This window comes from Oncorhynchus clarkii, chromosome 5 (genome assembly GCF_045791955.1).
Source record: "Oncorhynchus clarkii lewisi isolate Uvic-CL-2024 chromosome 5, UVic_Ocla_1.0, whole genome shotgun sequence".
Classification (NCBI taxonomy): domain Eukaryota; kingdom Metazoa; phylum Chordata; class Actinopteri; order Salmoniformes; family Salmonidae; genus Oncorhynchus; species Oncorhynchus clarkii.
This window is the reverse complement of record NC_092151.1, coordinates 17,627,331-17,643,160: the sequence shown is the minus strand read 5'-3', so window position 1 is coordinate 17,643,160 and position 15,830 is coordinate 17,627,331. Positions and strand designations below refer to the sequence as shown.

General features: G+C 43.4%; 1 protein-coding gene across 1 annotated transcript in view; it reads right to left on the bottom strand.

Moving 5' to 3' along the window:
- LOC139408471 (rho guanine nucleotide exchange factor 28-like) overlaps positions 1-15,830 on the bottom strand; it is a 109,784-nt gene that overhangs the window by 84,307 nt on the left and 9,647 nt on the right. Inside the window, exons 3-4 of the mRNA XM_071152406.1 lie at positions 7,461-7,617; positions 6,650-7,066 (exon numbers count right to left, since the gene is read on the bottom strand). Of these exons, the coding sequence (XP_071008507.1) occupies positions 6,650-7,066; positions 7,461-7,617 (574 nt within the window). The remainder of the gene's footprint in view (positions 1-6,649; positions 7,067-7,460; positions 7,618-15,830) is intronic.

Here is a 15,830-nt window from a genome sequence, read left to right as displayed (position 1 = left end):
TGAACTTTCTCGCCATATCTGTCTTCTTCGTTGCCAAGGTTACTTACCACTACTGTACCACAAATGTTTGACGATGTACCATGTAACCATGACCCAATTACTGGACTAGGAACTGTAGGCACAAGAACTGTTCAAAAGGAGCTTCATGAAATGGGTTTCCACGGCAGAGTAGACACACACAAGCCTTAGATCACCATGCGCAATACCAAGCGTCAGCTGGAGTGGTGTAAAGCCCGACACCATCAGACTCTGGAGCAGTGGAATTGCGTTCTCTGGAGTGATGAATTACGATTCACCATCTGGCAGTCTGACGGACAAATCTGGGTTTGGCGGATGCCAGAAGAACGCTACCTACCCCAATGCATATTGCCAACTGTAAAGTGTTGGAGGAATAATGGTCGGTGGCTGTTTTTCATGGTTTGGGCTAGACCCCTTAGTTCCAGTGAGGGGAAATCTTAACGGTACAGCATACAATCACGTTCTAGACAATTCTGTGCTTCCAACTTTGTGGCAAAAGTTTGGGGAAGGCCCTTTCCTGTTAAGGTATGACAATGCCCCTGTGCACAAAGCGAGGTCCATACAGAAATGGTTTGTCGAGATCAATGTGGAATAACTTGACTGGCCTGGACAGAGCTCTGACCTCAACCCCATCGAACACCTTTGGAACACCGACCGTGAGCCAAGCCTAATCGCCCAACATCAGTGGTGCCCAACCTCACTAATGCTCTTGTGGCTTAATGGAAGCAAGTCCCTGCAGCAATGTTCCAACATCTAGTGGAGAGAATGAGATGTTCGACAAACAGCTGTCCACATACTTTTGGTCATGTAGTGTACAGTGCAGGTCAAAGTTCAGTCAACAAATTTTGGGGGGTGAATGATGTACAGTAACTAATTTATAAAACAATTCTAAAAGGCATCAGATGTACTGTATGTCAAATTTGCATAAGCTTTTCAAATTCTGTTTTTAGATAATCAAATCAAAACTATGCAGAGAGAAAAAAAAGTATGAGAAAAATGATTAACGATAACTTGGCTATATATTCAGGGTACCAGTACAGAGTCGATGTGCAGGGGTATGAGGTAATTGAGGTAGATGTGTAAATATGAGGTAGATGTGTACATCATTGAGGTAGTTGTGTACATAATTGAGGTAGATGTGTACAGATAATAAACAGTAGCAGCAGCGTATGTGATGAGTCAAATTAGTTTATGCAAAAAGGGTAGAACGCTCTATGACTTGGGTGGCTGGAGTCTTTGACCATTTTTAGGGCCTTACTCTGACACCACCTGGTATAGATGTCTTGGATGGCAGGGAGCTTAGCCCCAGTGATGTACTGAGCAGTACGCACTACCCTCTGTAGTTGCCATACCAAGCGGTGTTGCAGCCAGTCAAGATGCTCTCAATGGTGTAGCTGTAGAACTTTTTGAGGATCTGAGGGCCCATGCCGACTCTATTCACCGTCCTGAGTGGGAAGAGACGTTGTCTTGCCTTCTATCATGTGTGGACCATGATAATTCCTTAGTAATTGTGGACACTGAGGAGCTTGAAGCTCTGAGAGAGTGTGAGAGGAATGAGAGAGAGAGAGAGAGAGAGAGAGAGAGAGAGAGAGAGAGAGAGAGAGAGAGAGAGAGAGAGAGAGAGAAACAGAGAGAGAGACAGAGAGAGACAGAGAGAGAGAGAGAGAGAAAGACAGGGAGGAGAGCGACAGAGCCAACTGAGATTCCTGTCCCCTAATGTAGACTGACACTCAGGCACACAGACAATACGTGACCTTTCCGAAGAGACGGGTAAGCATTCAACGGCACGATTTACCAAACACAATCGTCACTCTTATGTAAGAAGCTGTGGGTGAACTTGGTCTGTATGCACACTGTAGAGAGTGGATACCTTTCTCTATCCCCATCTTCACCCTTGCCTTCTCAGTATGATATAGACTAATGTTCTTATGCTTTCACTAGCTTGATACATTGAAATAGACTTGATATTTACTTTTGTGTCCAAGAGGGCATAGTTTGAATTTAGCCATAGTGGTAATAATAATAATAATAATAATACATGGGAATTATTTAGTGCTTTTCAAGGACCCAAAGTCGCTTTACAACGTAGAAATGAAACAAAAAAAACAGGAGTGAAAACAAAACAACATAAGAGTAAAAAAACATGAACAAAGGGAGGGGTGGGCTCAAAGAAGGGAAAGAGTGTGATGTATCAGTATAATGTACGGGGTTTGGATACGAAGCCGGTTTAGGGTAAGGGGTGGGGTGGGGTAGGGTAAGGGGAGGGGGGCGACAATGTTGCGGTGGTGGAAGAATGAGGATTTGACAGTCGGTCTTATGTGGTGGTCAAAGGAGAGGGTGGTGTGCAGGATGACACCAAGGTTGTGTGTGTTGGGGGGAGGGAGAGACAGTGGTGTCGTCTTTAGTGAGGGTGGATATGTTGCCTATGAGGAGGAGTTCCGTTTTATCACTGTTGAGCTTGACAACGTTTTGTTGCATCCATGTTTTCATTGCAGAGGCAGGCTTCAATGTGGGTCAGAGGTGGTTGAGGAGAGATTTGGTGCTGAGGTAGATCTGGGTGTCATCGACATAGCAGTGGACGTCAAGGTTGAAGTATCGGAAGATGCGACTAACCTGTACCCCCGCACATTGACTCGGTACCGGTTCCCCTTGTATATAGCCTCGTTATTGTTATTGTGTTATTAAAAAAATATACTCTATTTCATGAACTGCACTGTTGGTTAAGGGCTTGTAAGTAACCATTTCACTGTACAACACCTGTTGTATTCGGCGCATGTGACAAATACAATTTGCAGGATTTCTTAGAAGTGCCCGGGTTAGTGTCCCGCTCCTTGAAAGCAGCAGCTCTAGCCTTTAGATCAGTGTTGTCATGTCTTTTCTATAACAGTGTAAGTGATATGACATGCTATTCTATAAAATAATTTCTCTGTAATTAATATTACCTAATTAAGTTAATCAAGTAAATGTAACTAACTAGAAAATTCGGGCACCACAAAATAATATATTTTTTTCGTTTTTATTTATTTCACCTTTATTTAACCAGGTAAGCTAGTTGAGAACAAGTTCTAATTTACAACTGCGACCTAGCCAAGATAAAGCAAAGCAGTGCGACATAAACAACAACACAGAGTTACACATGGAATAAACAAAAGTACAGTCAATAATGCAATAGAAAAAAAAGAAAGTCTATATACAGTGTGTGCAAATGGCATGAGGAGGTAAGGCAATAAATAGGCCACAGTAGCAAAGTAATAACAATTTAGCAGATTAACACTGGAATGATAGATGAGCAGATGATGATGAGCAGATGATGGTGTGTAAGTAGTGATACTGGTGTGCAAAAGAGCAGCAAAGTAAATAAAAACAATATGGGGATGAGGTAGGTAGATTGGGTGGGTGGGCTATTTACAGATGGGCTATGTACAGCTGCAGCGATCGATTAGCTGCTCGGATTGCTGATGTTTAAAGTTAGTGAGGGAAATGTAAGTCTCCAGCTTCAGCAATTTTTACAATCATTCCAGTCACTGGCAGCAGAGAACTGGAAGGAAAGGCGGCCAAAGGAGGTGTTGGCTTTGGGGATGACCAGTGAGATATACCTGCTGGAGCGCGTGCTACGGGTGGGTGTTGTTATCGTGACCAGTGATCTGAGGTAAGGCGGAGCTTTACCTAGCATAGACTTATAGATGACCTGGAGCCAGTGGGTCTGGCGATAAATATGTAGCTAGGGCCAGCCGACTAGAGCATACAGGTCGCAGTGGTGGGTGGTATAAGGTGCTTTGGTAACAAAACGGATGGCACTGTGATCGATAGACTGCATGCAATTTGCTGAGTAGAGTATTGGAAGCTATTTTGTAGATGACATCGCCGAAGTCGAGGATCGGAAGCATAGTCAGTTTTACTAGGGTAAGTTTGGCGGCGTGAGTGAAGGAGGCTTTGTTGCGAAATAGAAAGCCAATTCTAGATTTGATTTTGGATTGGAGATGTTTGATATGAGTCTGGAAGGAGAGTTTACAGTCTAGCCAGACACCTAGGTATTTGTAGTTGTCCACGTATTCTAGGTCAGAACTATCCAGAGTAGTGATGCTAGTCGGGCGGGCGGGTGCGGGCAGCAAACTGTTGAAAAGCATGCATTTGGTTTTGCTAGTGTTTAAGTTTGAATGTTAGTTAACAGTGTCCAAAGAAGGGCCAGATGTATACGGAATGGTGTTGTCTGCGTAGAGGTGGATCAGGGAATCACCCGCAGCAAGAGCGACATAGTTGATCTATACAGAGAAAAGAGTCGGCCCGAGAATTGATCCCTGTGGTACCCCCATAGAGACTGCCAGAGGTCTGGACAACAGGCCCTCCGATTTTACACACTGAACTCTGTCTGCGAAGTAGTTGGTGAACCAGGTGAGGCAGTCATTTGAGAAACCAAGGCTATTGAGTCTGCCGATAAGAATACGGTGATTGACAGAGTCGAAAGCCTTGGCCAGGTCGATGAAGACGGCTGCACAGTACTGTCTTTTATCGATGGCAGTCATGATATTGTTTAGTACCTTGAGCGTGGCTGAGGTGCACCCGTGACCAGCTCGGAAACCGTATTGCACAGCGGAGAAGGTACGGTGGGATTCGAAATGGTCAGTGATCTGTTTATTAACTTGGCTTTCAGAAACTTTAGAAAGGCAGGGCAGATCCATGGCTTCTGTTTGAGATATATACGTATGGTCACTGTCGATGCACTTGCTAATGAAGCCAGTGACTGATGTGGTAAACTCCTCAATGCCATCGGATGAATCCCGAAACATATTCCAGTCTTTGCTAGCAAAACAGTCCTGTAGCTTAGTCACTGGTATGCCCTGTTTGAGTTTTTTCTTGTAAGCAGTAATCAGGAGGATAAAGTTATGGTTAGATTTGCCAAATGGAGGCAAGGGAGAGCTTTGTATGTGTTTCTGTGTGTGGAGTAAAGGTGATTGAGAATTGTTTTCTCTCTAGTTGCGCAGGTGACATGCTGGTAGAAACTAGGTCAAACAGATTTAAGTTTTCCTGCATTAAAATCAACAGCCACTAGGAGCGCTGTTTTTGGATGAGTATTTTCTTGTTGGCTTATGGCCTTATACAGCTCGTTGAGTGTGGTCTTAGTGCCAGCATCGGTTTACCTCATATCTACACATTCCATTGCTTCACATTAGCTACCGACAGAATACAGTACATGTCACTCTCTGAAATGCAGGGATTTTTCTGTCATTGAGATCCTTGGGCGGGCCGGGTAAAGTTTATATATATGTATGTATATACATTATGTACATTTTGGGATGGAATAACACTTTGTATAAACGTAAATGACTAAAGCCAGATATAAAGTATGTAGAAAAAGATAGTGGCATATTTTTGTTATAATATAATCTTTGACAACTAACAATAACCAAAATAAAATCTAGACAGTCAGGGAGAATTGAACATTCTCCAAACAATTAATATAGCAGTATTGATTTTGTTATTTAAGCAAAAATACACCGCATTAGCCATGGTGAAATGCATAGAATTGAAAGGAATTAAATGTAAAACCAACATTTTCTCTCAGAATTGTAGAATTGCAGGAAATGTCATGCCCTGATCTATTTCACCTGTTCCTGTGATTGACTCCACCCCCTCCAGGTGTCGTTTTTTCCCCCCGGTGTATTTATCCCTGTGTTTCCTGTCTCTCTGTGCCAGTTCGTCTTGTATGTTTAGTCAAGTCAACCAGCGTATTTTTCCCGTACTCCTTTTTGCTATTCTCCTTTTTCTAGTCCTCCCGGTTTTGGCCCTTGCCTGTTTCTGGACTCTGTACCCACCTGCCTGACCATTCTGCCTGCCTTGACCACGCGCCTGACTGTCACTCTGTACCTCCTGGACTGTGATCTGGTTTTGACCTTTTTGACTGTCCACGACCATTCTCTTGACTACCCCTTTGGATGATTAAACATTGTAAGACTCCAACCATCTGCCTCCTGTGTCTGCATCTGGGTCTCGCCTTGTGCCTTGATAGGAAATTGGCTTAATAATGCAAACATTTCTCTACACCGCCAAGATGGGGGCCATTTCGTAGCACCCATTGCCATGCCCCCTGCCACCCACCACCTAAGCCCCTTTTTGACCCAGAAAAAAACCTGAAATGTAATGACTGTAAAGTATTGTAAATCATCTGAATAGGTTTCCTTTAAAGTGTCTGTTAACCTAACATAGCAGGCGTAAAATAAACTAGATCCCCAAAAACTGGTCTTGACGAGAAGACGAAAAAGCACAGGCTCACTTCCCATTTCCCCTGAAAACCGGAACATCCGGCACGGGCTAGGTAAGCCTACACAGTAACTATCATCAATCGTTGTTTCAATTGTAGAAAATAACACATTGATGATTTTTCTTTCTGATCATGGATAACTGTCTCGGGTCATATCTTCCTTGCCTGTTACTAATTGTAATCTATATGACATAGATCTATAGGCTAAGTAGAAATGTGTACATCTGGGAAAGCTAGTACAGTACACTTGCTGAAACTGCTCCAAAACAAGCGGTTTATGGGTCAGATTCCCTACCAACCACAACTCACGTACCCCACTACACTAGTCATAGGGCTAGTGTAGCCCAAAGCCCAAGTAGTATGGTTGGTTACCTTCTCTAGGTTGGCTGGCCTTGCAGCTCCACTCCAGAGGGTAGTTCAGGTTAGCCACGGCCTGGGTTATCCTCTCATCCATCTCCCTGAGATGACACTCTATCTGTGGATCAGGTCTGGGTCTCCCACCTCTAACCCCCTCCTCCTCCTGGTCTGTCTGCCCCAGAGAGTGCTCCTTTCCTGGACCGGCGCTCATGACACCCTCCATGTCCACCTCCCCTGGAGCTGCTGAGACCCTCCTCAGAACCTCCAGGTGGCTCTGGGGACTCAAAGAGTCGCTGTTGGCTAGCAGGTACTCGGCCACTTCCTGTGGCAAATCACAGACGTACCTCAGGGAGGCCCCGCCTCCACAAGGCTTGGCTCCGTCCTCTGTGTGACGATACACTGTGACAGAGGCGGTCTCTTGGAGGTCGTGACCTGTGGGGGAGAGGAGACGAACAGATGACTGAGGATCAAATATGACAATAAGTGCTAACTCCCGATGAGACTGACACAAATCCTTCTGACATTGACACACTCCTAATATGGACACTGTGCAGCAATAACAGTTTTCTGCTCCCAAACATGATTTCTATTGAAGCTTGTGACACAGCAACATGGATGGTCTTAATTAGGTTAGGCAAACTGCTGCTATCTACTGATTTATTACAATCTCTGTTATGTTGACCTGAACTTAAAAGAGCAAAAGAGGAACTAATGATAACTGGAAGTTAGTGACCCTAAGGGTTCTGTTCTAACATCAGTCAGTAGCTCTGTGTGAGACAGTTAGACTGATCTGGGACCAGTGGACACTATAAATGGTGGGACTCACCAGGAACTGTGAAGCAAAGAGACTCTCCATCCTCCGCTCTCTTAACTACAGCAACATGAGCTAGTCTGGAACCTTCTAGAACCACATAGAACTCTGTCTGTTCTGGTTCCCTGTCCAGATCTGGAACCTGTAACACAGCACGGACCTCCACCTGGCCCTAGAGAGAGAGAGAGAGGGAAACCGGGTTTAACTGTGTGAAATCATTCATTGGTTTTCTAACAAGAGAGAAGAACAAAGTAAAGGAGAAGAAGATGGACAACACATTCAACACATCCAATCAACACATTCCTGTGACTGTTCTTCAAGGCCACCATTCATAACCTACTTACTACTACCTCCCCTCGCTGAACAGCCATAATAATGCAACGCTGGAGAATTCAAGCAAAAGGATTAAACACTTTCTCTTGCTTGTTGAGAAAATGTGTGTCTGAAAGGTTCTTTTCTACTCTTCCTCACGCTAAAGCCTTTTGATTATTTTCACTCGTTTTCAGACGTTTCCTCCATTTCCTCGATTCTGAGAGGTCCTTCAGAGCTAATTATGGAGGAAGAGAGGAATAGAGAGAGTGAGAGAGAGAGGTAGAGAGAGAGAGGGAGAGAGAGATACACCCTCCTCCATCTTTGTGACTGTGGGAATGCTCCACTCCTCCACCCATATTTCACCCAGCAGAACAAACTGCCTCTTCAGCTATAACACAAAGACAAGTTATCCCTTGCTTTCTCTCTTCTTCATCCTTAACTCTCCCCCTCTCTTGACAAATCTCTGTTGATTGATTCTTCTGTCTTTCACCCTCACACTTTCTCCATCTCTCACTTTCTCACCCCTCTCTCACTCTACCCATCTTGCTCTTTTTATCACACTCTCTCTCTCCTCTCTCTCCCTCCTTCCTCGCTCTCTCGCCCTCCTTCACGTGGAGGATTTTGTTTCCTTCCATAATTAGTATCGGTGGAGGTGGAGGCCTCTCTCTGAAGACGAGAAGGGTGGGATACAAATTACAGCTGTAACCTGATACCCACATGAAAGACGCCCAATCACACGGCTGCATAGTCAGTGGAAAAGTTGAGGACGGACAGAGGGACATCAACATGTCACAGAGACCAGCCCTAATCTGGCTAGGAGTTATACACAGAGCTTTGGTGATCTTTGACAATACTTTCCCACAGAACACACATCATTATGAAGAACAACAACATAGGCCTGGCTGGCTATAAGGTCAGAGCTATTTCACTGCTCACTGACCGCCAGATACAGGCTATTGAACCAAGGAAAATGACCCATGAACAATAAAAATGTCATGGACCAATAAGAACACCAAGGCAACCACACTTTAATATTTCCGAATGGCTGTTTTTGCATGGCTGTTTTCCTTGAGTAATAATCTGTCTGAAGGAGGAATCACAATGAACTCCACCATAAAATGGGAAATACCCCAAGCACAAATGACAGCGGAAAACAAAACAAAACACAGACGTTAGTCATCAAATCAAAATCTGATATCTTATCCACTTACACAATATATACACAAAAGTATGTGGACACCCCTTCAAATTAGTGCATTGGGCTATTTCAGACACACCCGTTGATGACAGGTGTATAAAATCAAGCACACAGCCATGCAATTGCTATAGGCAAACATTGGCAGTAGAATGGCCCGTTTTGAAGCATTTATTTGGGCTGAAATTTCTGAGGCTGGTAACTCTAATGAACGTATCCTCTGCAGCAGAGGTAACTCTATGTCTTCATTTCCTGTGACAGTCCTTTAAGGCGTTTGAGGCTTTCTGCGACTGCACTTGAAGAAAATGTCAAAGTTCTTGAAATGTTCCGTATTGACTGGCCTTCATGTCTTAAAGTAATGATGGATTGTCATTTCACTTTGCTTATTTGAGCTGTTCTTGCCATAATATGGACTTGGTCTTTTACCAAATATGGCTATCTTCTGTATACCACCCCTACCTTGTCACAACACAACTGACTGGTTCAAACCATTAAGAAGGAAAGAAATTACACAAATTAACTTTTAACAAGGCACACCTGTTAATTGAAATGCATTCCAGGTGACTAACTCATGAAGCTGGCTGAGAGAATGCCAAGAGTGTGCAAAGCTGTCATCAAGGCAAACTTATTTGGTTACTACATGATTCCATATGTGTTATTTCAATAGTTTTGATGTCTTCACTATTATTCTACAATGTAGAAAATAGTTTTAAAACTTTAAAACTTTTGACTGGTACTGTATTTTTGGTAATGTAGTGTATGTTATCAACAGTAAGATAGACACTAACCACTTCAGCATAACCACCCAACACTAAATCTATTGAATGGGAACAAGGAAGAGGAAGGCAATATGAAGGAGTGCTTGAGAGGTAGAAAACCAGTGTATTGACCTGCAACTGATAAGAACAAGATAACCCTTCTTTCTCATTTAGTTTGATAAGACCAGATTCACAAGGTGTTCAGACACTGTGTACTTATTAAGGTCTGAGGGACAGAAGACAGTGAGAGGGTAGGGTGGCAGACTGGCTCCTATTGTGTGTGTGTGTGTGTGTGTGTGTGTGTGTGTGTGTGTGTGTGTGTGTGTGTGTGTGTGTGTGTGTGTGTGTGTGTGTGTGTGCGTGCATGCGTGCGTGCGTGAGAGAGAGAGAGAGGCAGAGAGAGAGTTGTGTGGTTGTGTGCGTGTGTGTGTGTAAGTGTGTGTGTGTGTGTGAGAGAGAGAGAGTGTGTGTGTGAGAGAGGGAGAGAGAGAGTGTGTGTTTGTGTGTGTGAAAGGGTGGCAGACTGACGTCTCAGCGTTGATCCATGGCCTTTGCTCTGCTCCAGCCTTCCAGGCCTGCCACATCATTAAGCTGTTCCGCTGTGACACAGTCGGATCGAGTGACACTGAATTATTACCGGTGAACTCACCTCCACTCCCTGGAAGGTGCGAGGGTTTTAGACAAAACGGGATCATTGTGGAAAACGATGATGGTGGGGACTGAAGCCCCCAAAAATGGTCACTTCCTACTGAAGATCTAATCAAATCACATGTTATTTGTTACATGCTTGGTAAACAACAGGTGGAGACTAACAGTGAAATGCTACTTATAGGCCCTGACCAACAATGCAGAGAGAAAAACAATAGAAAAAGAATAACAAGAGGAATAAATACACAATGAGTAATGATAACTTGGTTACCAGTACAAAGTCAATGTGCAGGGGTACAAGGTAATTGAGGTAGATATGTACATGTAGGTAGGGGTAAAGTGACTAGGCAACAGGATAGATAATAGACAGTAACAGCATATGTGATGAGTCAATGCAGATATGGCTTAGCAGTCTTATGGCTTGGGGTAGAAGATATTATGTTAACTATTTAACTAACTATTTAGCAGTCTTATGGCTTGGGCGTAGAAGTTGTTAATTTACACCCAAGTAGAAGCTTGAGGGTAAATGCTGAATGAAGATTGTTTTTCTGTGGCAGCCTTCCTCATTTAGACTATTTTGGGGAGGCAAAACAAAGCCCTTAACCAACATACCATCTAACTAACATGGCTTGAATCTTCACCATGCTCTCATGATGGTGATGAAAACAACAACAGCAAGGTCACACCAACCCATCCATAGTTTCTAGGAGACCAGGAACCATCTCCCTCCTGAGGGATCACAAGCACACACACAGGTGACGTCTACAGTAGGAAGCCAGCCCTGATCTAGCCTACTGCAGCAACAACAACAACAAGTGTAAAGCTCAACAGCAGTTGGCCTGAATACATGAAGTAGCCAAGTAGCCTCAAAACAAGAATGATACGAAAAACAGAAGCGGCATCTGATATGCTGGCAAGACTCAACTACACACACTACACACACACACACACACGCACACGCACACGACACACACACACGCACACGCACACGCACACTACACACACACACTACACACACACTACACACACACACACACTACACACACACACGCACACTCACACACACACAAACACGCACGCACACACACTACACACACACACTACACACACACACACACACAAACACACACACACACACACACACACACACACACATACACACACACACACACAAGCACACTTCCGCCTAGTCTAATTTCTACGGTCTTTGAATAATGTACAAGAACAACTGGTGGAACTGTGTTCTACTGAGCCCTTTGAAGTGTGTAGATGATCTGAAGTGGACGAGCAGGTTCTAATCCTCTTATAGAATCAGAACAGGACTGATCTGAAGTGGACGAGCAGGTTCTAATCCTCTTATAGAATCAGAACAGGACTGATCTGAAGTGGACGAGCAGGTTCTAATCCTCTTATAGAATCAGAACAAGACATATCTGATCTGAAGTGGACGAGCAGGTTCTAATCCTCTTATAGAATCAGAACAGGACTGATCTGAAGTGGACGAGCAGGTTCTAATCCTCTTATAGAATCAGAACAGGACTGATCTGAAGTGGACGATCAGGTTCTAATCCTCTTATAGAATCAGAACAGGACTGATCTGAAGTGGACGAGCAGGTTCTAATCCTCTTATAGAATCAGAACAGGACTGATCTGAAGTGGACGAGCAGGTTCTAATCCTCTTATAGAATCAGAACAAGACATATCTGATCTGAAGTGGACGAGCAGGTTCTAATCCTCTTATAGAATCAGAACAGGACTGATCTGAAGTGGACGAGCAGGTTCTAATCCTCTTATAGAATCAGAACAAGACATATCTGATCTGAAGTGGACGAGCAGGTTCTAATCCTCTTATAGAATCAGAACAGGACTGATCTGAAGTGGACGAGCAGGTTCTAATCCTCTTATAGAATCAGAACAGGACTGATCTGAAGTGGACAAGCAGGTTCTAATCCTCTTATAGAATCAGAACAAGACATATCTGATCTGAAGTAGACGAGCAGGTTCTAATCCTCTTATAGAATCAGAACAGGACTGATCTGAAGTGGACGAGCAGGTTCTAATCCTCTTATAGAATCAGAACAGGACTGATCTGAAGTGGACGAGCAGGTTCTAATCCTCTTATAGAATCAGAACAGGACTGATCTGAAGTGGACGAGCAGGCTCTAATCCTCTTACAGAATCAGAACAGGACTGATCTGAAGTGGACGAGCAGGTTCTAATCCTCTTATAGAATCAGAACAGGACTGATCTGAAGTGGACGAGCAGGTTCTAATCCTCTTATAGAATCAGAACAGGACTGATCTGAAGTGGACGAGCAGGTTCTAATCCTCTTATAGAATCAGAACAATACATATCTGATCTGAAGTGGACGAGCAGGTTCTAATCCTCTTATAGAATCAGAACAGGACTGATCTGAAGTGGACGAGCAGGTTCTAATCCTCTTATAGAATCACAACAGGACTGATCTGAAGTGGACGAGCAGGTTCTAATCCTCTTATAGAATCAGAACAGGACTGATCTGAAGTGGACGAGCAGGTTCTAATCCTCTTATAGAATCAGAACAAGACTGATCTGAAGTGGACGAGCAGGTTCTAATCCTCTTATAGAATCAGAACAGGACTGATCTGAAGTGGACGAGCAGGTTCTAATCCTCTTATAGAATCAGAACAAGACATATCTGATCTGAAGTGGACGAGCAGGTTCTAATCCTCTTATAGAATCAGAACAGGACTGATCTGAAGTGGACGAGCAGGTTCTAATCCTCTTATAGAATCAGAACAAGACATATCTGATCTGAAGTGGACGAGCAGGTTCTAATCCTCTTATTGAATCAGAACAGGACTGATCTGAAGTGGACGAGGAGGTTCTAATCCTCTTATAGAATCAGAACAGGACTGATCTGAAGTGGACGAGCAGGTTCTAATCCTCTTATAGAATCAGAACAAGACATATCTGATCTGAAGTAGACGAGCAGGTTCTAATCCTCTTATAGAATCAGAACAGGACTGATCTGAAGTGGACGAGCAGGTTCTAATCCTCTTATAGAATCAGAACAGGACTGATCTGAAGTGGACGAGCAGGTTCTAATCCTCTTATAGAATCACAACAGGACTGATCTGAAGTGGACGAGCAGGTTCTAATCCTCTTATAGAATCAGAACAGGACTGACCTGAAGTGGACGAGCAGGTTCTAATCCTCTTATAGAATCAGAACAGGACTGATCTGAAGTGGACGAGCAGGTTCTAATCCTCTTATAGAATCAGAACAGGACTGATCTGAAGTGGACGAGCAGGTTCTAATCCTCTTATAGAATCAGAACAATACATATCTGATCTGAAGTGGACGAGCAGGTTCTAATCCTCTTATAGAATCAGAACAGGACTGATCTGAAGTGGACGAGCAGGTTCTAATCCTCTTATAGAATCAGAACAAGACATATCTGATCTGAAGTAGACGAGCAGGTTCTAATCCTCTTATAGAATCAGAACAGGACTGATCTGAAGTGGACGAGCAGGTTCGCATCCTCTTATAGAATCAGAACAGGACTGATCTGAAGTGGACGAGCAGGTTCTAATCCTCTTATAGAATCAGAACAGGACTGATCTGAAGTAGACGAGCAGGTTCAAATCCTCTTATAGAATCAGAACAGGACTGATCTGAATGGCCTTTTTTAAAAACGAATGACTTCATGGAACAGCTTTGATCAAAGACCATCTGAGGCCACAGTGCTTAGAACTCTGCTTTTTCCAACATAGAACTTGGTCCTGTGTAGATCAGTTGGTAGAGCATGGCGCTTCGCCAAGAGTTGTGAGTTTGATTCCGTCTGGAACCACCCATGCGTAAAGTGTATGCACGTAAGTTGGATAAAAGCTTCTGCCAAATGTCATTAATATTTTTATTTATATCTTTAACTCTGCCATTTTAATTACCATACCAACTTCCAGGACATATTCATGTACAATAGGCTTGTATGAGTAGCCTACACACAAAGCATCTCAAGATTATTCAAAGACAATCAATCAAGCATGGGAAAAATACATTTTAGAGGTGGGAAAATGTACTGTATCCTTTGAAATAATGATAGGTGAAAATATTAGAAATATTCAACCGTCATGATATCATTCCAGAACGATGAAGTAGACACATGACAAGGCAAAAGGAACCTTGATGTACTGTACATTCTAGAATGTGAATCCCTGTCAGGCCTTCATGGTGGGGGACTGTGGGTGTCTGAGCATCGGAACAGAGCAACGTTACAGTACACAGCAGAGCTGCCTGAGCCACATTCCTCTGAACAAATCTAGCACACTAATGACACATTAATGTAAACGTCAAACTGACTGACTAAAACTCTCGTGGCATCATAAGCATTTCTCACAGATTCTAGGGATTTATGGCCATGGATTCTTTCTTACATAATGTGCAGCAGTAACCTGAATTGTTGTGCAAACCTACAGACATGAATGTGTGAAAAACGATAGACAAAAGTTCAAGTTACAATCATGTCTAAATTGAAGTCTAGAAACTTCCTCCCGATTGCACTGAATGGCTGGTGCAGAAGATTAGGTCTGTATTAGTGGAACTACGAGGTAGCCAAACACATTATGTGGTAGACCTCATGTGCATCCAAGGGCCCTCTATTGTTGTACCTTGAGCTGCTAATCATCCATTGATAAAGGACATGGTGAGCTGTTGCTGTTATTCCCAGGTGGGTGAACCCAGCATGGCTAACACACTGCCTTCATTATCTGACACACTAAAAGGTTCCAGTAATCATTAACCACAACTGTATGTACAGTAGATTGATACCGAGTCTCAACCAACAGTTTTTACCCCCTCTATCAAAGCATAGTGGCACCTGACACACACACATACACACCAAAATGTACACCTTTTATCTCTGTTTCAAAAGTGGTAGGAAATAATCATCATTAACTTTTTAAAGAAGCAAAGACAATTGATGCTCTGTTTCTGTGTTTCTGTCAAGTAATTCTCTGTGACAGCTTTCGACCTATGAGAAGGCCTCAGATGCCTCTCCTCTAACCCAAAACACCAGCAGCCTGCCAGTCCACTACCAGGTGATCTCTCACAGCCAGCCAACAATAGCACTGCCAGATCACCTCACACACACAGTATCAAACACACACATGCCCACCTACACACACACACCTGGCCAAGCAGCACGGGAGTAGGCACACACCACAAAATGCAGACACTTCATCTCATTCAAACTCAGTAAATCTCAGTCTGAACCTTCACACAGAACAAACCACAAATCACCAGACACAGGCAATTACACAGTAAGAACATCTACCCAGTATTCAATACTGTCCATTGTACTGACTACGTTGTGGTGTGGTGAGAGTCAAGGCTCTGTGTTGTCACTGTGTAGGTCTGCTCCACCAGAAAACTTTAATAGGTCAGTTATAATAACAGTCTTTAAATCAGTGAAATGTAGCACAGCTTACATCC